General features: G+C 48.2%; 1 protein-coding gene across 4 annotated transcripts in view; it reads right to left on the reverse strand.

The window, feature by feature from the left end:
• Window positions 1-193: 193 nt before the first annotated feature.
• The window catches only part of BOK (BCL2 family apoptosis regulator BOK), a 35,042-nt gene continuing 9,819 nt past the window's right edge, over window positions 194-25,416 (reverse strand). The window contains exons 4-5 of one of the 4 annotated variants that reach the window (XM_032698283.1): window positions 21,920-22,083; window positions 194-296 (exon numbers count right to left, since the gene is read on the reverse strand). In XM_032698283.1, the coding sequence (XP_032554174.1) occupies window positions 282-296; window positions 21,920-22,083 (179 nt within the window). In that variant the 3' untranslated portion in view covers window positions 194-281. Of the gene's footprint in view, window positions 297-390; window positions 1,183-16,452; window positions 17,620-21,919; window positions 22,084-25,416 lie in introns of those variants that run through there. The other 3 variants (XM_032698281.1, XM_032698282.1, XM_032698280.1) reach the window with 3 other exon arrangements.

Consider the following 25,416-nt stretch of genomic DNA (forward strand, 5'->3'; position numbering starts at 1 on the left):
GTGCAACCCTGCCTCCAACCCTCTAGCTCACAGCTTCCACCTCTGTGTGGTCCATGTGGTGACAAGCCCATCGGCGATTCAGGGTGAACAATGATCTGTGACACCGTGTAAGAAGACAATAAAATGGCAACTGGTACTGAATGAGGACAAACGTGGGGTTTTTTATTTTCTTCTCTTCAGTCTTACAACATGCCCCAAGTTATCCCCTCCCTGGAATGAGAGCTCGGAGTTACCAGGTAGTCCGAGAGCTGTTTGAATGAGAGGCGCAGGTTAAAAATCATTTAGAGAAGAGGAGCCTATGAAAGGGAGAACGTCATTATGACCCTCCACACATCCATAATTCACGGAGTACGGTTCTGCTCTCCCTGTCTCGGAAGCATATAGCTGGACTGGAAAACATTCAAAAAGCAACGGAGACAGCCAAAGGTCTGCTATGGCTCTTACACGGGAGTGTATAAATAGTCTGGCACTTCCGACTGCTGCAGGATTTGTGGCTCAGGGACTTCATATTTAATAGCCCATGATGGAGTTTTCCATCACTGACTGGAAGAGCATTTTTGGGAAGAATTACTGCCCACGCAGTTTGTTCTTATGGCAGGACTGACAAGCCCACGTGGTCCCCCCCGGGCAGCGAGACACAGCTCCTACTGGGCCCATGTCACGCTGACCATCGTGGTGGCCTCGTGCCTGTGCTTTGCAACTGGTGCTACCAGGGAGGTGGGTAATGTCACAGCAACTCCTCTTTTCCCCAGCTCTTCAAACACTTGATGTTTTCAATAAGTGGGCTAATTTGGCTCTTAAATACCTGGAGCAACATGAGTGGCTGCTTGTGTGAAGCCAACTTCCATACGGGTTTGGGCTGGTGAGTAAGGAAAAGGTGAGGAATCTCTGCCCAGGGATATGCAGGGCACCCAGCTCCCTTCACATAGGTCTGGCACCACCTCGTGGAAATCCATCTGCTGCTCCTGGCTGCCACAGGGTTTTGTAGTAGCACATCTGGAGAGGTCTTTGGTGTCCAGGATGTGGTTAGGTTCATACCCAGCGGCTGGAGCATTCTGTGGCACAGAGGACTCCAGTCCCAGCCTGTGTCTTGGGGCTTCTTTCGGCTCTGAGATGATTTTTCTGGAAGAATGATTTTCTGGGTCTGGATCACTGACTCCAAGCCTCCCATTCCTGGACAGGCTGTAAGTAGAGGAAGACCACCGACTCCACCTTCTCCTGTGCTCCCACTGAGAAGAGAGCCAGGACTCCACTAACACCCCAGAGCCTTGGAGCCCTCCAGCACTGAGCCCCCAGCCGCTCACAAGGCACTAACACCAGAATAAGCCTCTAAGTGGCTTCAGAAACCATGAGCCAATTGCTGCATTAGGGGCTCTTGGCGTCACGGGGGAGGATTCTGCATCCTCTTATCATCAACTATGGCAGGAACTGTCCATGTTATTCCTGTGCACCCATGGACTATTCCCGAACCTTCGTAGGCGTCTACACAGGTTCTTCTGTCAGGAGTAACCCTGAGGAAGGTGTTCCTACCACAGCAGGCAGGTAGAACTAGGTGGTCTTTAAGGCCCCTTCCAACCCAAATCATTCTAGGATCCTATGATTCCTTGGCTGCTTTTCAGAGGGGTAAGCAAAAGGACACAGAGGCTCAGATTTTGGAAGGGGGATGCCTTCACATTGTTGCAGAAGGACCAAGCTGGGGTGAGATCCCTCCTGAACTGAAGGGCTGAGTGCTCACCTGGCTGGGTGCTCCCTCCGTCTGGGATGAGATCCTGGGGAAGGGTCAGACAAAGCTTGGACAAGACAGGACAAAAGATGCCATATGAGGTTTTGTTCCAGCTGGCAGTGGAGCCAGAGTGAGGGATAGAGCTGGGGACTTGTCTGGAGTACAAGTAATCAGCCATAGCATCTTATTTGGAAAGCTATTTAATATAAACAAAACCATCCTCGAGGGAACAGGCAGCAACTGATGTGAGAAACCACAAGCTCCCTCAATACTGGGCCAGTGCACCTGTACCCCTGCACCCCAAGCTGATCATGAATTGTCTTGCCATAAACTTCGCTGGGACTCACGAAGGGATCTGATAAAAGGTCTTCAAATGGCACATATAGGCAATCCCTGTATCCACATCCTTGGGCCTGGCACCCTCTGAAGGCTGTTCCCCTTTTTCCCTGCAAGGATGAAAGAGGATCTGCCAAGTATGACTTGCACCCAGACTTGCAAAAATCTCTTTTAAAAAATCATCTCTTGGTTTCTTGGCCGCCTTAGACCCAGGAGAGGGCAGCAGCAGCCCAGACTGCAGCCTCAGCTACCCTTTCCAAAGCTCCTCTTCATCTCCTAAGCTGCGCAGAGACAGCTGAGACAGAAAAACAACGTACAGAGGGAGGAAGCGAAGAGTAAAAACCCAGTAGGCAGGCTAGTGGTACTCTCCTGGGCTTCAGAATTGTTTTCTTTCAAGATGGAAGTGCAAAGAGAACAGTCTTTCATTGAAAACAAACTGTAGTGCCAGGGCTTTCCATGAGAGTCTTTCATTCTTTTGGTATTGGTGACCCCTATGGATGCTTGTCATGGCACCAAAAAGTAAGGTGGTGATTCTGGGGATGCCCCTGGTAGAGGTGGGAGGTAAGTACAGGTGACAACATGCACTGTGTGCACATCACACTGATGCAGAGACGAGATCCTGCTCTGGAGGTCCCATGGCTTCACTCAGAGCACTCCGGGGGGATGAAACACAGTTACCAGTGCTCCACAGGCACACTGGCCACATTGCCACTGCTGAGTTTGCTGTCCCTGAAGGGACAGGAAAGGGAAGGCTTGGAAACATGGGAAGTTTCTACTTCTCCCCCTTGGCACACCAGCCACGGGCTCGCCCTCGTCTCAGTGCACTGCTGAACAGTGTCAAACTTGCACTGCCTGTTTCCACGGGCAGCTTCACTGGTGTGGGTCATCAGCTCCTTGGGCAGCTGTGGCCTTTCCACCCAGCCAGGCTGGCAGCACCCTCCTGCCTTTCCTGCATGAGCTCACCAGGATGAGTCACAGAGCAGGTGAGTGGGAGGATGACATCCTTACAGCCACACTGAATTCCTAGCCACCTGCTTTAACAACATGTTGTAGAGCCAACCTGGGTCTTGCTGCAGGCGGTTCCATTTCTGCCTGGGCTGGCCTGCCCCGTGGCACGTGGACGACAGTGTGCCCTGCTCCTGGCTCGGAGCATATGGCTGAGCCCACAGCCATGTGGCCTCTGTTCTCAGCTGGGCTCAACTGATGCTTTTTTTTTTTTTTTTTTCCACACCCTCTGAAATCACAGGAGTGCAAAATTATTGCTTACCAAAGCTGTTCTCCTGAAATGAGTCATGGAAGAAGGAGCTTTGTCACTCTGCCAGACACAGCCTGGCTGCTTCTCTAACTGGAGCAGCACCAGAGAACAGCTTGCAGCTCCCTTTGGGCTTCAACCCTCCTGCACCCAGGTGTTACCAGCCTCCATCCACAGCCTGGACAGAGAATCTCCTCCATTATTCCCACCTCTTCAAACTACCACCCCTTTTCATCCCTTTCTTGGGTGAAGCCCTGCATGGTGTGTTGACATCTTGGTGACACTGTGTTTTGTACCAGGCTAGCAGCTTGTTTGGGGAGCTACTCCTGCAAAACAGACCTTTTATTCAGAAAACTATTTAGCCAAAGTGTTGCATCATCCATCCATCCATCCATCCATCCATCCATCCATCCATCCATCCATCCATCCATCCATCCCTCCCTGGTGGCCCCAGGGCAGAGGCGAGGCTGTGGAAGGAAGGAGCAGCAACACCTTCACATCTGACACTGTATCCTTACTAGCTATTGAGAGACATTAAAAAAATCAGAGCCAAGGTCTGAGCCCGCAAGGGCCACCAGATTTATGTACTACATAGAGCCCAGCTTCCTTTTTCCCCTGAAATGACATCTCATCTCCTAAGTCAACAGAAATGGTGTATTCTTGGTGCTTGAGAAAAGCCGACCCACAATACCAGGTATCTTACTGCAACTTGGAGTTTAGTCCCTTACCTAAAGGTTTTGGACTTCTCCTTCCCAGCATGAAAGGTGGTATTCTTCTGAAATCAGTACCAGAGGCAGGAGGCCTCTGGATCTTTCAGAAGTGTCTCATGTGTCTAATGAGGGACCAAGAGCACATATTAAGCCAGTGCTACTTTCCATGACTGCTTTTAGTTCCTTTTGTGTTATGGAGCTGACATAGCCCCAAAATGCATTGCTAAGTTACCTCTTGTTCACCTCCAGGCAGTTGTAGGCAGCTCACAAGCAAGTGCAGAGCACAGCTGCCTGAATTTTCTTCATTCTTGTCTCTCCTCTGCAAAGACTCCCCAGCCAAATTTTGGGATGGAGCCGCTGGTCTGGATATTGTGCACCTGGCTCTCAACCTTCCCTGCAGTTAAGCCCTTCCAGGGCCTGCAAGAAGTGCACATCTCTCACATGAGGCAGCCCATGCTTAAGTTCTCCTAAGTCCAGAGGTGCGCTGGCAGCAGCTTCTGGATGAAAGCAGGTATGGCTCCAATGAGACTTAATTAGCTTCTCTCTTTTTTATTTTTTTTTTTAAGCAATAAAGTAAACAGATTCCATCCATCAGGTGAGAGGATTTGACAAGATCTGGCCTGATTATTTCATTTTTCTTTAAAAGTGCTGATGGTTCACAGCACTGTTGAAACACGTCCGAGGCTGCACACCTGCAGGCAGTGAGGGCTCACCAGCCTGAAAGCACTGCCCACACAGCTGAGCTTGTCAAAATGAACTCACAGCTTTGTCGTGGAAGGGACATCAACGGACAGGATCAGCACGGTGATCATGACTTGATGCCTGGGGCATTCTATGGTGAAAAGTATTATGGGTGAAAATAGTCTGGGAAAAGCAGCAGAGGTGTGGGAAGGGAGCTGAGAAGCAGAGCTCTGTGGGCACCAAGTGTATCTTACAGCTCCAAAGCTGCCAGAATGGCAGCACCACCCAGGACAGCATCGTCTCCAACAGTGGCATCGTCACCGACAACGGCATCACCACCACCAAAGACATCATCTGGACTTTCTTAGTGCCAAAACCAGGACCACAGTATCAGAGCATGGCCTTGGCTATTGCTTCAGCAAACACTCAGTCCCAGCCTTCAGAAGACCGGCGATCCCTCGGCTGAAATCCAACGTGGCTGTTGCACAGATCAGCCACAGACAGGCTGTGGAGGAGATGCCCTGCATTCCCACTGCATGCTGCCTGTTGTGACAGAGCTGTCAGCCTGGAGTGGGTTTATTTTAACCTTTTTTTGGCCTGGTTTCCACAGGAAACAAAACTCCAGCAACCATGTTTTGTCTGTCACACCCCCCCCCCACCCCCCACCCCCCCGCAACTTCTGAAGAGCGGCTCCTGTAGCACTGTAATGTCTGTTTTACTCATATGCAACATTTTCCAGCCATGGTATGGGTGGCCAAACACCCAGCTGTAAGGGCTGGGAGGATGGGGCTGGTGTATTTGACACAAAAGCCTTTAGCTTTGAGGGGAAAGGGAGAAATCTGCTCTGCTATTGCCTTCAGCAAGTGACAGAAGAAAGAGGCCAGCCTTGATGCTAGAAGAAAAATAAGTCGTTGTGGAAAGGGAATATTTGGGACAGAGTGTAACACCAGTGCCAGGGCAAGGTCCGGCCACCCAAGAGAACTGCTCAAGAGACTTGGGAGCTACAGAGTATCTCAAGCAGGGACATAAATAACCACCCCTGGCTACAAGCAGTAGCTGTGCCAAAAGGGGAATTCTATGCACACTTATGTCTCCCAGCCTTGAAACATTATTCTCCTGCTGCCTAAAGCACTGGAGTATCCAGACATGGAGATTTTTCTTTTAATCCTGCATTCATTATCTAAGCACTATGAATGATCATGTGTTTGAATAAAACAGCATTTCCTCTGAGACAAGACCGGACCATGCACTGAGGGGGTTTTGCAGCACTACAGTGGTTTTTGTAACCTGATTCCAAGCCTTCAGCCAGACACCAGCAAAGCAACCTGAAGTGTAGATTCATCCACCTCCAACCTGACACAAGGAAGGTGGCCACCAGCAGTGCCCTGGGAGCAGGCCAGTGCCCTCCGGACCCCTTGGTGCAGTGGTGAAAGCAGTGCTGTGGGAGGAGCAGTGTTCTGTAGTGCTGGAAAATTACTGGATTTCTCTGAAAGGTCCATCTCTCTATGCTGGCAGTGGGCTCAACATGCCCTTTCTGGCACTAACAGCCTCATGTCCAAAGCCTCATGTTTTCAGGACTGGCTGTGCACCTCTACCCATGCTACCAAATGCTACCAAACATTTGGCTCAGTAGCTCTCTGGTCACAATAAAACATAATTCCACTCATGAGAGGCACAAGGACGGTGGTCTGCTCTCCTGAAATGACAGATTGGTATTTCCAGATGTAGTTTGGAGGTCAAAAAAATATTCTGTATGTAGTAGGAAATGCAATCACATAGAGGTTGGAGTCTTTTTTGTCTCCTAAACTAGGAGGATATCGCACTGTCTGGAAGTAGTACCTCAAATGAGAGTAAGGATTTAATGAGAGTTACTGCAAGTGAAAGAACTTTGAGATCCAGCTGACACACGGGTCAGATTTCATTCAGGGTTTGAGTTTGTGTGGGTAATTCCTCTCCATGGCTCAAGTAGCCTTCACAAATCCATGCCCATAAATGTCTGCACCTGCACAAGCAGCATCCCACGCCTGGAAATGCAGCCCAAACTCTGCTTCCTTCTAGTGCACCTTTTTTTTTTCTCTGATTTGTTTATTTTTTCAAGAGTGGTGACGGCTCCTCCTTTATTTAATGGCTTTATAGGATACACATCGTCAGGGAGCCAGAGCTCTTAATTACAAACCTTTTAGCAGAAAATGGACCATCTCACTGTGGTGGGTCCCCTCAGCACCATGGTGCTGCCTGGGGGGCAGCAGACACTGCCTGCCTTCCCACCCATGGGCGCTGGGGCTGGCTGGGAGAGGCTGGAGCTATGGGAATGGGGGTAATGTTTAGGTTCCCAGATTGCTTTTTGAGTCAAATAACATATTTTTAGCAGATTGAACTGTTACTAAAGGTGTCGGGGTTTGTTCCAAACATACTGCTTATGGAATGCCTGGAGAACAGGCACGTTTGCAAATACTTTTCCCCTTTAGAGCTGTTTTTCTCGGTCTTCTGTGCACCCTTGACATTACTGCTCCCAGGAGTAAGATGAGGAAGCCAGCACCTGTAAATCCCATTTGTCTGTGCTGTGTATGCACACCCCTGTCCGGGACCCAGTGCTCCCCTGAGATGGCAGTGTGTATGAGAGGTCTGTGGGGACATGGTCCCGGGATCTTCTCCAGCTCCTCCCTCTCCAGACTGTGGGAATCAGCACCAGAGGCTGCCCACAGCCTCCCCAGGAGAGGCTGTTGCTCTCTAATACACCAGAGTTCTACAGCAGGAGAAGACAGGCAGTGCTGCCCCCCTAACCCTGCCCATTTTAAGGGGGCAAATTAAACCCTGCTCTCCTCTCTCTGCCTCTTGTGATCCGGCAAAGGCCGCTCTCAGGAGCTGTCAGCCATGCAAAATAGGATTAATCATAGAATCTTGGAATGATTAAGGTTGGAAAAGGTCATCAAGTCCAACTGTTCCCCCAGCAGTGCCAAGACTACTGCTAACCCATGTCCCTCAAGTGCCATATCCACACATCTCTCAGATCCCTCCAGGGATAGTGAATCCACCACTGCCCTGGGCAGCCTGCTTCAGTGCTTGATCACCAGTGAAGAAATCTTTCCTAATATCCAATCTAAACCTCCACCTCTGTAAGGCTTGATATGCATACAAGTAACCCCAGGCACCAGGCTGTGGCTAAAGCTTTAAAGAAAATTTATTTTCACAGTGAGGAACACTGCAGTATATATCCAAATTATCAATACAGCTCACCAAAAAGGCAAAAATGGAAACCTGTTTTGGTGCTTTTATGGCAACACCTTTGACATGTGCAGTAAAACCCCAGGCTGAGTTCTCCCCCTGTGCTTTATGGCCTGCCTGGCTGCTCTGAGGGAGCCTCCAGGCCTGTCTGTGAGAATTTTATCACTTGTAGCAAGGGAGTTACCTCTCAGCAGGCAGATAAAGAGAACATACACAGCATCCTTCATGAAAATTAATTCCTTCTCACTTTAAAGCTTTTCTCTGGCAGCAAAAGTTTCCTTGAACGGGTGCTAAGCTTTCCCTCCTCACTGTTTTTTCTGAAGGTCTTCTGCTCCCACATCCTCCCACTGAGGGAGAGGCTGTTTGGTCTCACCCCATCCCAAACCCAAAGGTAGTTTGGTAGGTTTACATGCACAGGTGATTATACCCAAAGTGCCCATCCCACCCCGGAGAGCCCTCTGTTTGCCAAGGCAAACCCAGCACACAGCACTGGGCAGCGGGAAGTCAGAAGAACTGGTTTGTCAGCATCACTCAGAGGTTTAATATGGCCATGTCCCCGTAGCATGTCCCACCTTCCCGTGAGCCCCACACCTCCTCTGCACAGCAAGAGGTGTCGGAGAGAGCAGCTGCCTCAGAGCACCCAAGAGAGATGGTTTTCTGTAGAGGGCGGGGATAGTAAATCAGCGCTGAAGAGCCAACGCATATTTATACCCATTTACAGAATCACAGAATGGTTAAAAACCATCTCACTCCAAACTCTCTGCCATGGGCAGGGACAACGTCCACTAGACCAGGTTGCCCCAAGCCCCATCCGACCTGGCCTTTATATGCAGGATTAATCAGAGAGGCGGTTTTGTGCTATTATTGTTGTAAGGAATCGCTGCACCCACGTGCAGTGATGCTCCTCTGCATTTTGAGGCTTGTGTGCTGTGGCTGAACCTTGACTTCCCCACGCAGCTCTGCACCTGCCACTGACTCAGCCTGGAAAAGAGGAGACTGAGGGGAGACCTCATTGTAGTCTATAACTTCCCTGTGAGGGGAGAGGAGGGGCAGACACTGATCTCTTCTCTGTGGTGACCAGTGACAGGACCTGAGGAAATGGCCTGGAGCTGTGTCAGGGCAGGGTTAGGTTAGGTATTAGAAAAAGGTTCTTCTCCCAGAGGGTGGTTGGGCACTGACCAGGCTCCCCAAGGCAGTGGGCACAGCACCAAGGCTGCCAGAGTTCGAAAGCGTTTGGATGATCCTCTCAGGCACAGGGTGGGGTGACTCCTGGGGATGGTCCTGGTTAATGGTTGGACTCCGTGATCCTTGTGGGTCCCTTCCAACTCAGCATATTCTGTGATTCTGTGACTCTGCAGCTCCAGCTTCCTCTAATTTTCATCACACAGCATAACCATGGGGTTTTTGACTGGCTTTGGTTGAGTTGTCTTTTGCTTCTCTCCCAGTGCCACCAGTGAGTGCCAGCATCTTCTCATTCTCCTCTGAGCAGCTTCAACACATGCCTGGTCCAGCCACTCAGTCTGGGGCTCCTGGCCACCCAAGGGACATGCAAAGCCAGATGGACCCATGCACTCTGGAACGGAGAGCTTGGCCTGAATATTCACAATTTTTCCCCAAGCATTTAAAACCAGTGTTGTGTTTTGTAAGTTAAACTTCAAGTCAGAAAAGGTGTGGGAGACAGAAAGCAACTGGCTTGTGCTTAGAGGCTGTTGTCCAATGTTGGCATCAGCAATGCCACCACAGTGTCCTGCCTGACTGTAGAGCCAGCTCTGCCAGGGGCCCCTGCCTGTCCCAAAGCCAGCACCCTGAGCACTGAGCCCACAGGGAAGGAAGAGACTCCCTCTAAAAACAGAGTCAGCCTGGGAGAGACGTGCCCTGCAAATACAGAGGTCAGCTGTGCTGTCCCGTGTGATCCCTTCAAGTCATCAGGTCTTTTGTGCATCAGTTCTGGGATATTAAATCACCCTGTTCATTCCTTTGGTGCTCCACTCTTCCTTCCCTGCTTGGTTTCTGGTCATGGGATGGGAACATTCACCTCTACCCATGGTAATGAGGCAGGGAGGGCCATGCACATGACTCGCTTCCTCCAGACAAATGGCCCAGTATTTCACTCCCTCAAAGCCTGAGGACACCACTGTTCTAGGAGAAGTTGCTGAAAGTAAATTGGAGGCACTTTGTTAAATATTTCAAGTGAAAGATACCAGGATTAAATTCCACTTTTGATCTAATCCTCAACTCCCTCTTCAAGGGAAGTGCAGCTTTGCCTCCAGCCCCGGCTGGTGCCTCCATGCTAAATCACTCTGATCCTAAAGTAAATAAAGCTCTTTGAAAAAGGGCAAATGTTTTCTCAGCTGCTCTTCTTCCCTTCAAATGCGTGGCTGATTGAAATTTTTATGTCTGCAGAGAGAACTATATGCAGTCAACAAATGCTTCTTGCTAAGAAGCTGTCTCCACAAGATAACTGGGTTTTGGAAAGTACACTGTGAATCCATGGGATACTCCTGGACCACACTGCACCCCTTAACAGCTTTCTCTTCTCCTTTCCTTCAGTGCTTTATGAACATTTTATGAACACCTAAATAAACTGATTTAAGTCACTGCACATTAATCTTGGCATGTCAACCGTTCAGGCTCCTGGTGTCCTCAAGACATTGTTTCTGCTCAGCACTGGAGCTGTGTTTGCTGTGGGAGGCAGGAAATAGAAACAGCCCTTTGGCATGAGATTCAGCAGCAACTCAAAGGGCCAGAGCCCTGGGGTTGGGTGCCAGGCTGCCTTCTCCCAGCTGCTGTGCCCTCACCCATCCCGGGATGGCTGTGTGCTCCTTCTCCTCCAGCTCCAGTTCTGACACTGGAGCTGAAGCCTAAAACGGCCAGGAAAACCTTTCTGCCAGTTATGATGGTAGAACACCCCAGAACAGCTGCCCCACACAGCGTTGTTGCTCCATCCAGTCTTCATCCCTACAGAAATCCTCAAGGCTGTGAATCAATAAAAGCCAATACAAGCCATTCTATTAACTTCTTTATTTTTATTAAACTGTTTAAATATAAGCAAACCTGCTGCGCAATTTTTCCAGTCGTCCCCCTGATGTGCTGCAGGGTTTGGGAACGGCACCTCATAATTTAGCTCAAGCTAGTTCCAGCCTCCAAGTTTGTAATAATGCACAGCCTGGGCTCGACTTTGTGAATCCGTTGCTCTCAGAGACAAAACGTGAGCCTGAACATGTAACTATTTTTAGCAGTGCTGTTCTGCTCCTCCAGTTAAGCCATAAAACCCAAGGGCACAGATTTTCCAAGCACCTTTTCCCAGCTTCAAGTAATCCACCATTAGCCATAGATTACAGGCTCGTGGTGTGCATCAGCTGGGGAGGGCCAGTGATGTACCCAAACCCTGACGGCAGCAGGACAGGCTGTGAACACAACCCTTGGAGCTGTTTGCTCCCTTTCAAATGCCAGCCATGCTTTCTCCTTTTCCACCCTGTATAAATGCATGCATCAGCCCTAATCAAAGGGAAAACACACCAGGCAGTGGGGCACGATGCCGTTCGGGGGAGCACCTGACTCTGCCGTAGCCACCACATGGTTTGCATGGGGTTGCCTTCTCTGGGGGAGAAAACAACCTGCTGGGTCAGCTGGCCATGGGGGTCAGACATCTTTGCTCAGGAGCAACGCCAGTGAACTGAGAGGGAAAGCTGACGGCACAAGGCAAGTGAGTTAGCTGGCAGATGCTTGCCAGGCTTAAAAAGGACAGGCTGGCCATTCCTGGCTGAGGAACTGAGAGCAAAGTATGTTCTAGCAGCTTAAGAGTGATTTAATTGTTCTTTTGAAGTGCCAAGGAGATCAAAATAAAAGGCTATTTTGGGGGGGGCTTTAATCCCCTTCTTAGATTACCAGAAAATCCAGGCTCAGCTCTGGTGGGAAATGGGAACAAACTGTCCCCGTGGTCACTACTGAACAGCTCCCAACACCTCCATGTTAGGAGTAAAAAGGCAACACCATGATACCGAGAGGGCTTCAACTTTCAGGTGGCTTAATGTTGCCTGAACAGTGTCACAGAGCAGTGGGAGAATGGATCTGCATAGCAGGGACTGGCTGCAGGATCTCCAGCTCCTGCCTGATGAGAGTCAGGTGAGACACTGCAAGGGCTGGTCCTGCCAAGCGGCCCATCCTCTCAGCTCCCATCACATTAGTGACACTGAAGGTCCTTGGTGCTGCCCAGAGTCCTCCAAAGTCCAAATCAGTTGCCCTTCAGATGACTGAAAGGGTCTCAAGAGCAATCTCAGCATGAGTCACATTCAGCAGGGGAAGGGGAATGGAAAACACATCTTATCTTGCTTAAACACAGAGCTCAACAAAAGCAACAGTGAAGGTCACAAGATAGGGCTAGAAGTGGAAATTTGAAACAACGGGGGATTGTGTTTGACGCCAGTAGAGATGTATCAGCAAGTCTTCCTGCAGTGATGGAGAAGACAAGCTCTGGTGCTGTCTGCTGGGGTATGGGCAAAGAGACGAAATTTCTCCTGAGTTAAAGCTCTGAAATATGCTTGTAAGGAAGCTGGAAATTCCCCTCCCAACTCCTTATTTTTTAAATTCTGTGAAAGGGGAAGCATTTTTTTTTCATCTGACCTTGCCTGGACATGGTCTTCATGTCGTGTGATTGACCCAGGGGTACTCTATTTCCCACAGACCCTGCTTGAACATGCAATACACTTCCAGGTCCTGGTGACGGTGTAAAGTTCAACCAAGGATCGCTCTGTTTAGCTGTGCTGGGGGCTCATAATCCCAGTGGGTCAAAATGTTTAGAGTTAAAGAGGTTACAGGCTTTTCAGAGCGAGTATTTAAACTCCAGCTGTCAAACCACTTGCATAGAGGAAATTTATAGAGTCAGCCAGCAGTACATTAAATTGCTGTTTTCTTGTCATTAATCTAGTAGCATGCATTGTTTTCACATTGCCCTAAGAGAATAATTAATCTGTGGCAAATCTATGCCTATAACATTATAAATAGTAGACTTAAAAAACCGATGACAGTGAAGAAATTCAAGGGGACACACATTGACAAGAGCCACATCAAGAAGGCTCTTGGCAAAGCTGTTGGAACGCCTTCGGGGACTGATCTTTTCAGAAACTCGTCTAAAGGACTTACAATCTGCTTCATATTCAGTTTAATTGTGCACAAAAAAAACCCACTTGCAGACTTTGCACATTAAAAGGAGAATAAAAAAAAATACAGGCAGAGCTTTTTCTCAGGGTCTAAAGAACAGCTCTGAAAATGAGGAAGTTTGGTGTTGCAATTTCCCAGGAAACTTCAATCTCACTCCCTGTCGCTATTGTTTTGTACTTTGGTCTGTAATACAGATGCAAGTCTGATAAATTAACAGCTTCACAGACTGTTTTCTTTCTGTTTGCAGGAGAAAAAGCACTGCAGGAACACAGGTGACATCTGCTGCAAGACAGAGACTGTTTTCTTCAGTATTGCTTTGAAGAAGGTGAACCTGCTGCCAGTGTTTGACACGGGAGAGGTACAACTCAGGCTGTGACTGGAGCAAGATCATGTCTAGGACAGGATAAGCACTGTCAAATGCTCATCATTGAAACTTCCAAGCCAAGACAGCTTTTCTGCTCCTCCCCTTTGTGATAAAACAGGTATTTCTATGTAGGTCTGCTCTAAACAAACAGAGAATGAGGTTGGCGACGGAGGTGAAGGATGGTGGGATAATCCTTACTGGAGGCGAGTTCTTCTGTCAACAAAGGAGAGCTGAGGCTCAGGTTCCTCCAGGCACTACTCTCTGGACCTTTACATTCCCTACTGCTATAGCACACAGGCCACTCTCCTCTGCAAAAGGCTCTATAACCACAAAAATACTATATGCCATTTCCTCACCTCCATCCAACCCGTTCTCCCTCCTCCTGCTTCTTCCTAGTAATTTCCCATGCCTCCACCTGACCCTGCCTCATCTTTTCCCTATGCTTCCAGCTTTTCTGGTGGGACAGCAAGAAGACAGCTAAAGCCCATCTGGATTTTATGTGTGCCTAACAGGGTGAGCAGCAGCCACGTGTCCCCGTGCTGAGAGGAGGTCTGCCCCCCACCTCCCTGACTGCTGCCCTTCAGCAAAAACACTGGACTGAAAGGTCACTGGGGACAGGGAGCAACCCCCAAGACAGTTTGTGTGTAGCTAATTCTCACCTAGAACACTCAGTGTGAGGAAAACAGCTTAAAAAAAATGAAGGCAGCTTTTACTACGAGCAGTGTTCTCAAGCAGATCATTGGAAGCACACTGGGGGAAAAGGATGAGATGGTTAGTTTGGATGTTTTCAGATTTTGATGCTGGCTTACGGTATGGAGCAGCACAATAGTACTACAGTACTAACTTTGGTACTTGTTTTTTCTTGGTTTTCTTTAACAACTAAATAAATTAGACCTAGTCCTAGGATCTTCACCAATCATTTAAAAGGAAAATGTTTATCGGGGTGATAAACAACCAACTCTGATGTCTCCCATCAGGTAGGACTGGCCAAAAGAGAAGAGGGAATAGAAAAATCACAGAGCCCTAGAATTGCTGAGATTGTAAAGGACCTCTAGAAGTACTCTGAAACACCTAAACATAACAGCTAGGACTGAACACAACATAAAAACTTGGCTATATCATGCTCAAGACTGCTACTTTCCAAATGCAGAGCTGTGTGTGCAATTGTGTTTGTTTTGTTGTTTATTTTGGTGGCAAGGCTGCTGCTGCTTTGGTTATTACAGGAGTGAGAAGATCAAAAGATCATCCTTTAACACCAAGTGCAAGATGAGCAACACACCATTCAGCCCCAGTATGTTTTGCAGGGACTTGCAAATGCAAGAAGACAGACAAAAGCCAGAGAAGTCTGAAACATATTCGAGGGCATCAAAATCACCTCTTCATTATTGGCAGTTTCCAGGCCGAGCCTTTATCTGCCTCTGCAACCCCCTTCCCACCCACACACATTCCTTTCCAGCAATGCTGCTTTATTTGGCTTGTCATTATCTTTTTGTTAAATCCACTTAATTGGTACATTTAACTCTTTATGTTCCTTAGTATTCTCTCTGATATCATTAGTTTACTGAAAAAGCAGCCATAACCTTAAGTATTACATTTCAAAACAGCATCTAAATTGAGAGAGGTCTTGCCAGTCCCAGTGTCAGACTGTACTGCTTCAGTAACTCCCATACACTCCATAAAACACAGGGTATGATAAGGCAAGCTGGACTTGATGAGTTGTGAAGCTGTCCAAGCCAAAGTCTGCACACAACCAGGGCACTTCCAGAAATCCAAAGTCTACTTTTCCACAAGCTCCATTAGGACAACATAGCTGCATCCCCATGCCTCTGTTGCAGAGGGGAGGGGATCCTCTCTCTCCTGCTCAAAAGTGATTAGTGTAATTCACTGTGTGTTCTGTACCTGCTCTAAACTTCCATAGCCGGATCTACCAAGAATCTAAGGAAGAAAATCCCAGCTGTAAGGGGTGCCAGCAAAACCCCTAATGCCAATATAATTACATCAGGAAGGGGAAAAAAATTAAATATTCTTTTGGCAGTTTGGGATTATTTGGGGAACTGCTGCAAGCTTTACATACATAAAAATGCCCCAGCCTCAGGGTACCATCAGCTGTATCCACACTGGGAACCTGTCAGTATAACCCATCCCAGGGTCTCCCTACCCACTATCAAAGGCAGCACACGGCTTTGATATGGAATGCAAGGCTCTCTCCTTGTCAGTGAGTGGTTTTGTTGGGAGATTGTGGATTGGGGGAGGTTGCCCTTTAAGGGTTTTGACCCATGAGAATTGCTTTACTACTGAAAAGGTACTTGTAGACCAAGCTGGTACAGCACTCTTCACTGGGGATGCACCAGGGCTAAAGCTGGGCCTGGTACCCATACACCAAGACATCAGCCAAAGTGCAAAGAGCTGGAGCAGCCAAAAGCAGGAATGCACAAGGATCTAACCCCTACACATCCTCTGCTAGGGTTTCTGCTGGTCAGAGCACAGCACTACTAACAGTTAGCAGAGATCCTGCCCACAGATAGTACCAAAAATCAAGGCTCTGCTTTATTCTCAAACACCTTTGTAACTCCTGTATGGAAGAGTAAAACCCCTCTAAATATCTGGGAGAGAAATCAGGAAAAAAAACCTAGCAAAACCTCCCATAGTGCCACATGTTCTTAATCCAGAAGGGGTTTTTTCTGTGTTAATTGCCACACTCCTGGGAGCAAGGCACTGAGCAGGGCATCTCCGTGAGGCTTTGGCAGAGAAGAGGCTCCACAGCCTTTCCCTGCTGATGTCAGCAAGGCCCTACATCTGTCAGTGAAAACAGCACATTTCTGACATGGCAAGAACATGGGTTAAATTCCAGGCATGAACTGGGTGAGTTGTAGTTTTAACACGTTAACATGCTCTACCAGGGGAAAAGCTGAAGTATTTTTAGCATGGCCAGAGTGTTTGTCTCTGCACTGTTCTGGCCTTTTTTGGAATTGTTAACTCTGGAAACAAATACAATAGCCTGTGCAATAGTGAAACACCACCTATTTCTTTTATTGTTTGCCACAAAGAAGACTGCGAGTTGTACTTCCAAAGAGATTAAAAGAGAAATATACATCAGCTACTTTTGCCACAGCTCACCCCCTTCACAATGCCAGCCAGCTCACTTACTGTTTCCCTATTTCTGCTCATGCCCCCTCTGGCCTTTCCTACTTACACGCTTAGCTCTGACAAAATCTCAGTGGAAAAACCATTTCTCTTCATGATGAAATTCCATCCCAAGTTGTTGCTTGAAGGCATTGCCCCTCGCTCTCCTGTTGGAATGGTGTGGGAGTGCAGTGAGAGGGGTCAACAAAACACACTGTCCTGCTGCATCGCCTGCAACTGCCTTCTCATCCTGCCCCTCACACGGCTACTCAGACCCATTTCCAACACATGTCAGGTCAGGGAGAAGCATTTGTTGACAAAATGTTTGGTTTTATCCTGTTAAAAACCCACCATGCTGTGCTGGGGCAGAGCCCAGCAGGTCAGTCAGGGATAAAGGAGATGAACTTTAAGCACAAACCTAACGACAAGAATTAACACAAGGCAAGTCTGAGGACTGAAAGGGGAATCACATGGAGTGAAGGAGGGACTCTCCCCCTCTTCTATTTTCTTATCCCATTTCAAATAATATTCCCTTCCTCCTCCCCTCTGCCTGGCACTAGCATAACCGTGCAACACAGCTGTAAGGAACAGACATCTGACATTCCATGCTGCACATGCCATCAGCGTGCCCAGGGACTGGCAACATCCAGACCACACATGCAAGTTACCCAGGAAAACAAGACTCTTGAAAGAATTAATGGTCAGAGAGGCTCCTGTGGCTGCAAAAGGAGCAGCAGTGGTTGATGATCTGCTCCTAGATGAAGGCAGAGGAAAACAAGCCTTCTGTTCGTCCCAGTTCTTCTCTTCCTCCTCTTCAGAAATTGCCATTACCAATCTGGAATTACATCTCCAGTCACTTCTTGTTGCTTGCGGAGGGGGGGAAGAGATGGGGCAAGGGGGTGCACTTGGCAACTCGGACTCATCTCTCAGGCAGCAGGACAAAGAAGATGGCCTTGAGGAAGTGACCAAAGCTGCAAACAGCAGCCACGAGCCAGTGGGAGCGAAGGCTGGGGTCAGTATTCACCACACATTTTGTGATGTCTGCCTAATGAGGAGGGAAGAGAGATCGTCAGAGAGAGGTGCCCACATCAGCCACCGCTGCAGGCTCTCCCAGCCCCACAACCCACAGTACCACACCACTGCTGCTGCAGCACCAGATGCTTGCTCTGACCCTTCCACACACCAAAAGTTATTAAATCAGGCCCAAGAGCCCTGCAAAATACACTTTCCTCACTCCCCATCAACAAGGCAAAGTGTCCCCCTTTTCAGCCACCACCGAGGAAAGAAATGCTGGACAAGAAGATTGCCCAGCTTTTTCCATTTTGAATAGCTAAATACAACTTTCTTTCCCCGTTTGAAAGGTTTAGGAAACTTTGGCAGTATCAGCATTCCCATCCTTTTCTGTAAAGCCGGATGCTTCCCAGAGGTTGTCCTGTTTAATATCAACTCAAGTTGCTTGCACTTTTTCTCTTGCCTCAGTGTTTTCTTTGGAAGACAAGCAAGCAAGCCAACCCTCGATTTAGACCTAAAGCAATGCAAGCTTTGTGTGTGGAAATATGTGTGCTGGCAGAGATGCCTCCCAGACGCATGGGTCAGATTTAAAGATGGCTTGGGCTGCTGGTTTCAAGTGTTAACAAGAAGAGAAGCTGGCCTGCAATGAATAAAAAATAACAACAACACAGCAAATTGATGAAGACAGGCTCTCCACCTGGCACAGGGAGGAGAAGGTGGAAAATACCTGGAGGGTAAAGTGAACAGGACAGAGGTAGAAAGAAAACTGCATCTTCTGGTGGAGGAATCAAAATTAGAAGCTCTGCCAGTGATATAACTGAGTTGTGGTTAAACTTCAGCCTAGCACAAGGAGATGTGGGGACTGTGGTTGAGTAACAGGGGGTGCAGGCTCTAAACCCTGAGATGTTCACCCCCAAAACAGGACATGAGAGATGATAAATACCCCAACAGTCTTCTCCAGTCCTTCTGCCTGTGTTGAAGACATGGGTGAGCCTCGCCTCAGCAACTTTGATCATTATTAGAAGGAAGCAAAAGGTGGCTGAAGGGACAAATGCCAGCAGCTGGTTAGTGAGCACAGCTGCACTGACCAACCCCTTCATCACCTACAGACCAAAGCTCTGCTGAGAGCAGCCATGTGTTCCAGCAGTTCCTCCCCCACAGTGTCTGGAAGGCTGGCATGCTGCAGCTCCCCGCACTGCTGATCTCCTGGGAGCATCAGGAGATGCTGAGCCCGTGAATAACTGACAAGCAGAGACTGCAGGAGGAATGAATACAGGCACGTAGGGATGGGAAGAAACAGGATGACAGGAGGAAGCTGAGTCAGCACCAAGGTGTGGAAATGCAGCTGCTTATAGCAAAAAAACACGAGCAAACGTAGCACGCAGCCAAGGCAGCTAACAGAAGATGCTGCAGGGTGGTAGCAGTGGTTATAGGTACTTTATCTGTATTGTGGAGGAAAGCAAAGTGGGTCTCCCTGAACACTTTCAGTGATGGCTTAGCACACTCGCCCTATTTGCATTTTAGAAAAGTCTGGACTGATTCAGCCTGTTCAATTTTAGTGACCTGCACAGTGCCATGTCTAAGACAAAGATGTGTCAAACTGTCCCTTTAGTCGAGAGAAGTCATGACGTGCAGGAAGCTGTCTGAACGTGTATGTTAGGGTACCTGATCCATGAGAAACATAAGCTGTGAATGAGGACTTTAGTGCCTCATGTGAGCCAGTAGAAGGCCCAAATATGCACACTAGGTTGATTAGAGCTGCAGAGGGTTAACTGCCAGATGAGAAAATGTGAACTCCTTAAAGCCCAGCTATGTTCTCCCAAAGACAATGAGTTCACTGCTCTAACCAAGAGGAGCTACACTCAGAAGCATTTACAAATTTGTATAGGGCTTGCTTAGATAAGCAAAATTGCTCAGCTGTATAACAATTGCCTTAGCTGCTCTTATCCAAATCAAGCATACCTGATAAGGCACTGGAATTGAAAACTTCAAAGCTACTTAATAAAGCAGGTCTTTGAGCTTTGTCAGGCACTGATAAACTGCTGCAATGGCAGTTTGAGCTTCTGTGTTAGTTGTTCAAACAAGCTCAAGTCACATGCACTGCTTTGTAGCAAATGCTGCTAAGAAAATTAAAATCTTTCTATTCTACTCTAAAGCCACTACTGAGGCTCCAAACTCTCCACAGGGAGAGATGATGCCTCAAACTTTCTTCGTTCCTCCAAAGAGGTTTGAGTTGGGTTTTGTGGGGTAGGGTCCTCTCCACCCTATGGAAGCAGCATGGGAACCTGCTGCTGAGTGGAGAATTTCAAATGCCTTTTCAAGGTCTCCACAGTGGCTTTTCTGGACCAGCTCAGGGCACGGTGGTTACTCTTGGCAGCCTTCATCTGAGCTGATGGGAGCCATGTGCACAGGAGAAACAAGGACTTTGTGCCAAGACAAACTAACACCAGCTAGGCCAGGCAGCAGGCGAGAGGGTCCCCATCACAGAGTTGTTTGGTCTGGCCCCTTAGTGAACAAAGCTGGGAAATACCTTGCTACAGTGCCTAGATCAAGGGGAAGAATGTTCAGGGAAGCACAGCACAAGATGACAGGAAGATTGGCAGCTTTCCCCCAGACTTGAAGGGACCCCTCCTTTCTGGTGGGCAAATATATCCTCGTCGCAGCTTGTTTTGAAGCTTGTTTGCTTTGCAACAAAAACTTTCCAAAAATATCCTTTTGGAACTATCCCAACACCTTGTTTTGAACTCTAATGAAGTAATACAAAACTTAAAACAAGATGCTAACTTATCAGAACATGCAGGTTTTACCAAAACAAAGAAAAAAAACAGTTGGGAACCAGAAGGAGACACGTTCCTACGCAATGTTTCCATTTTAATGAAACTGGATCTTTTCCAAAGGAAAAATTGTTTCAGAGAACACATTTCAAGCAGCTCCACAGGTATGCAGTTAAAGTAAGCCTCAAATAACACTGAGGCAGGGACAGGTATTCACAGGCAGGAACAGTGCTACTTAATCCCAGGATATCCTCTTTACCTGCCTCGGCACAATTAATTGTGGGGATGCAAAACGGAATAGATCAGGGCATTCAAATCAAAGGTTGCTTTTAGCCCAACCAAACAGTCACCTGAGTCAGTTGGCCTCAAGGTGACACAGTTTAGAGAGGGGAGGGATGATTTAAGGCAGGATTGGCACTTAGTAAGTGCAAGGGATCCATTGCTCTTCACCAAAAAGGTGCCTTCACTCCTAGAAAAATTAGGTGACTGAACCAGCTACAGGCACACTTGGGAAGTCTTAGCACAGAGGAGCAATACTTAGTTTGGAAAAAGATGTCCCCCCTCTCTGGGTCTTTGTGGGTGGGGTGTCTGACCATTTCCTGTTGGCTCAGAAATAAATTTCACCTCTTGGACAAGAGGGAATTTGCTGCTGTGGCTCAGTCTGGAAAGAGCACATGCCTTCGGAACACAATGTCCCATGAGCTCAGTGGTGTCATTGGGCAATATTTAGCTCCAGGTAGCATCTTCCTGGCAGTACACCAAAGCACTTTGGGCTCTATTGCTCCAAGGAGTGTCCATGTCCCTGACAGACAGGCACACAGAACCTGGTACATAACATGCACCACCCAGCTGCCAGCCAGTCATCCCAGTCTGCTGGGAAAGTCACTGGAAAGGTGTCTGGTTATTCCACAGGACCAAAGCAAAGTTCTTATTCTGAACAATCCTCCACAGGAGCCAACGCTCCCATTGGGTATAGAGAGACCAAAGAAATCAGATGCTTAAAGGTGAAAGGAGAATTAAGTCAGAAAGCCTCATTTTTTTTCAGTTTCTGGAAAACAGCTGGCCAAGAGAATCATAGAATGGCTTGGGTTGGAAGACACCTTAAAGACCATCTAGTTCAAACCCCTGCCAAGGGCAGGGACACCTTCCACTAGACCAGGTTGCTCCAAGCCCTGTCCAACCTGGCCTGGAACAACTGCAGGGATGGGGCAGTCACAGCTTCTGTGGGCAACCTGTGCCAGGGCCTCACTGAAATGACCCTAATTTACAGTCTCCCACTATGACTGGCTGTTAGCTCCAGAGAAGATCAGGAACAGAATAGGTGCTGGTGGGTCAGGATTGAATTATTGTGGCTCAGCTACACAGGGCAGGACCAGTAACAGAGATATGTAAGTCTAGCAAGGTGTAAGCAGGACAGAGGTGGCCACGGGGCTGTGGAAGAGAATCTCACACAGCCCTTTTCAGCATAAAGCTGCAGTAGGGACACCCGCACTTTCATCAATCAGGATATTTTCTAGCCTGCACATGCAGAAGCAAGTTTGATCAGACAGCATTTCTTACCCAGCCTCCTCTCCTTTTCAGCCACGTCACCAAGGTCTTGCGGACAAACTCCCCCAGGCAGTCGACGATGGTGTGAACCATGGCTGGCTGCGCGTGCCGCACGCAGTCCACTGCCAGCCCCGCTGCCACGGCGTAGAGAGACACCACCTTGCCCCACGTTATGCCTGTGAAAAGAAGAAAGGTCATTACACACACACACACAGAGCTCAGTCTTGAATAATCAAAGGAAATAACTCTCCTTCATTACACGTGCCCACGCTGCCTGCATGCAGCCGTAGTTCAGCACGTTCTCTACTGTGGGGGAAAAGAAATGCTAGGGGACCAGGACTGGGGAAAACTCTCCACAGAGAGAGGTGGAATGAAATAAGCTGACCTTGGTATGGTTTGACCACCTCTCAGCACTGGGTGCACAGCTTTGGGGAAAGCAGCCCAAAGGCACCACCAGGACAGGGAAGAAGTGCACCACCATGGTTTGTATTGCTGTTGGCTCTCAGCCCCGCACATGCTGCACAGGAGGTGATGGAATTCAAATAGTTTGAACAACCCGGGGTTTTTGTCATCAGCACAACCCTTTAACACCCTTTAGACAAAGTGTTCCTGGTTTTTTTAGATCAGAGAAAGCTGTTCCAATGTGACAGGCAAAGCACACGAGATAAGCATCTTCAGTTCTTCCATGGCACCAAAACAAAAAAGGGAGGCAAAGCTACAGGGCCAAGAGGGTTCACAGAATCACAGCTGGAACGCAGGATTCATAGAATCCTGAGTTGGAGTTGGAAAGGACACACAAGGATCATCAAGATGAACCCCTGGCCCTACACAGGACAGCTCCAACAATCCCATCATGTGCCTGAGAGCCTTGTCCAAACACTCCTTGAGCTCTGGCAGGTATGGGGTCGTGACCACTGCCATGGGCAGCCTGTTCAGTGCCCAACCACCCTCTGGGGGAAGAGCCTTTTTCTAATATCCAATCTAACCCCCCTGACATAGCTTCATGCCATTCCCTTGGGTCCTGTCACCAGAGAGCAGAGTGCCTGCCCTTCCTCTTCCCCTCATGAGGAAGCTGTTGCTCAGGGTTGCCATCCTCTTCAATGCAAGGAGTATGCCTCAGTCTCCACCTGAAAAACAGGTAGCTTTAAGAATTTGTCCACTCTGCCTACAATACTTAACATTGCCTATCCTACCCCACTGAGGGATGGAGGGTCAGTCAATTATCTAATCTCCCAGAGGACAGTCTTCCTGCCAGGCTGACCTGCCTGCAGCAAGAGCTCCATGGAAGATGTCCCAGCAGCAATCATCTTCCTGTTAGTGCCAGCGATAAGTGCTTGAGCTCAGCTCTGGGTACCAGCCAACTTCCTGGGGTCTCCCCCACACTTTACCAACACCACTGGGCATAAACCCTTCATGCTCAAACATCCCAGCCAGCTGTCCCTCATCAGGCTTTTATCAGGACCAACGACCTGGAAATGCAACCCTTTTGCTCCCCTGCAGAACTACCACTGCACAATGGCACATTGATTTCCTTTGGATCGGCTAGGAAGTTGAATTCCCTCCATGCTTTGTTATCTGGAATAGCCATATTTATCAAGCATACTGTGAAGTATTTTACAGTGTTAGGTCTCTGTGGAGTCTGTCCAAGGTCTCTCCCAAACATAGCCAGAAGCCTGGTGAAGTTCCAGTGTTTAAAAGCCACACAGAACTGTTCTACAGGGTTGCAACGAGAAAGAAAATGGGTGAGAGGATGGAAAGATTTGATCAGTGACTAGATCTGAGGACCTGGAGGGGTTAAACACACCATCAGAAAACTGGATGTGCTCAGCAAGCAAAAATACAATTTAAATGAGGTAAAGAGTCTCCCTCTTTCCTTCATTGCACTCTCAGATCCCCAGGCACCCCCATCTCTGAGATGGAGCTCCAGCCTCCTCACGGGTGCTCTCACTGCAGCAGAGCACCCCATATTCCTCAAAAAACATGCAGATTTCAGAGCATTTCCACAGTTCTTCCGCTTAGTGACTCAAAAGGGACACTCACACTAACACCTTTAAGAATCACTTTCTTTTTTTTTTCCTTAAATAAAAAAAGTACTAAACTTTAGAAGAACTCTTCAAATGTCAGTCACAGGAATACCTTGTTAGACTGGTGAAAATCTATTCAGTGTTCCAAAAAAAGCCACTTTTCACTCATGACTAATGTAAGATCAAAATGTACAGATGATCCTTTCATGAGGCTCTGCAGCAACAGTAACAGCAGTAGCTCAGTGTCCCCTGTGATACTGTTCCTCCCCAGCACTATCCCCGAGACCAGAGGAAGTTATTAATACAACTAAAGTGACTGTTATTCTTGTCCTGGTTTTATTTGCCAAGCAGGCCCTGCAGTGTCCCTTCCCCGGAGCTGTCACTCAGGAAGTTCACTGCCTGTGTGGCATTCACACTATTTATCTGCCTTTCTCACATTGTGTGTCACCATGACAGCCAGTAGAACAAGCCAGAAAGAGACTATGAAACCACATAAGAAAACACTAGACAGAGGGGTTCTCCCAGCAAGAAAGAGTCCCAGTACAGGTCAGTATGTCTCTACCTAATGAAAGAGGCTTTAAGGGGTTACACACCTTGCTGATATTATCTCCAGGACTAGAGCCTCAGCTGGCTTATACTCAGCTTTAGAGTAAGTCAGTTTTATAGTTCTCCACCCCTACAGAAATGTGGATCCTTGCATCTCAAGTTACATGAACCAAAGTTACCCAGAATTCCAGGGAAGAGTTCACTGGCTTATTCCCAAGTTTACGGCACTCAAAGTATCTGAAGCAAGTCCATTAGCTCTGAGATATTTACATGGAAGTAATGAAGACTGACAGGGCTGAGGTCACTCTGGTACAGAAAGACAGCTGCAGTCTTGGCTAACTTTGTTTTAGACCCAAGTTTCTCTTTCCAACAGAAGAAAAGTGCATCCACAGCCAGTGAAAGATAAAGGCTCAAGAGACCCATGACTTCCCTAGTACACAGTTTACTCTAAGATACGTCAGTCCAGGGAGGATGGCAAGGAAGCCCTTCAGCTCCAGCTTCCCTGCCAAGGTTGTTCCATAATGGTACCTGCTGCAGGACTTGCACGAGGTGAGGGCTTCCCCGGCACATGGACAGAACCCCTCTCCCTTTCACCGGGCAGCAGAAAGAGGACAAGCTGTTGGCCAATGCTTATCATGGTGATGGATGTGGAGAGCTTGGCAGTCACATCCACTTTCCAGAGCATGTCCATCAGGGTCAAAACAATCTTTCAGTCTGCTTTTCCTGTTAGCAGCACAGCCAGGCCATGGGGGAAGGGGAAGGAGGAAATTCCCTCCTGATTTTCATATGTCTATTGTCACTGCTGGAGGCAGAAGATGGAGACAGCTGGCTGGGCTCCTCATCTGCAACAAGAGATGAGGAAAAGAGCCTATGCTCTTTTCACACCTGATGTAGGGGAGCCCTGAAATAAGTGAAGAGCAGACATCTCCAGCACCTGGG

This window comes from Chiroxiphia lanceolata, chromosome 10 (genome assembly GCF_009829145.1).
Source record: "Chiroxiphia lanceolata isolate bChiLan1 chromosome 10, bChiLan1.pri, whole genome shotgun sequence".
NCBI lineage: Eukaryota > Metazoa > Chordata > Aves > Passeriformes > Pipridae > Chiroxiphia > Chiroxiphia lanceolata.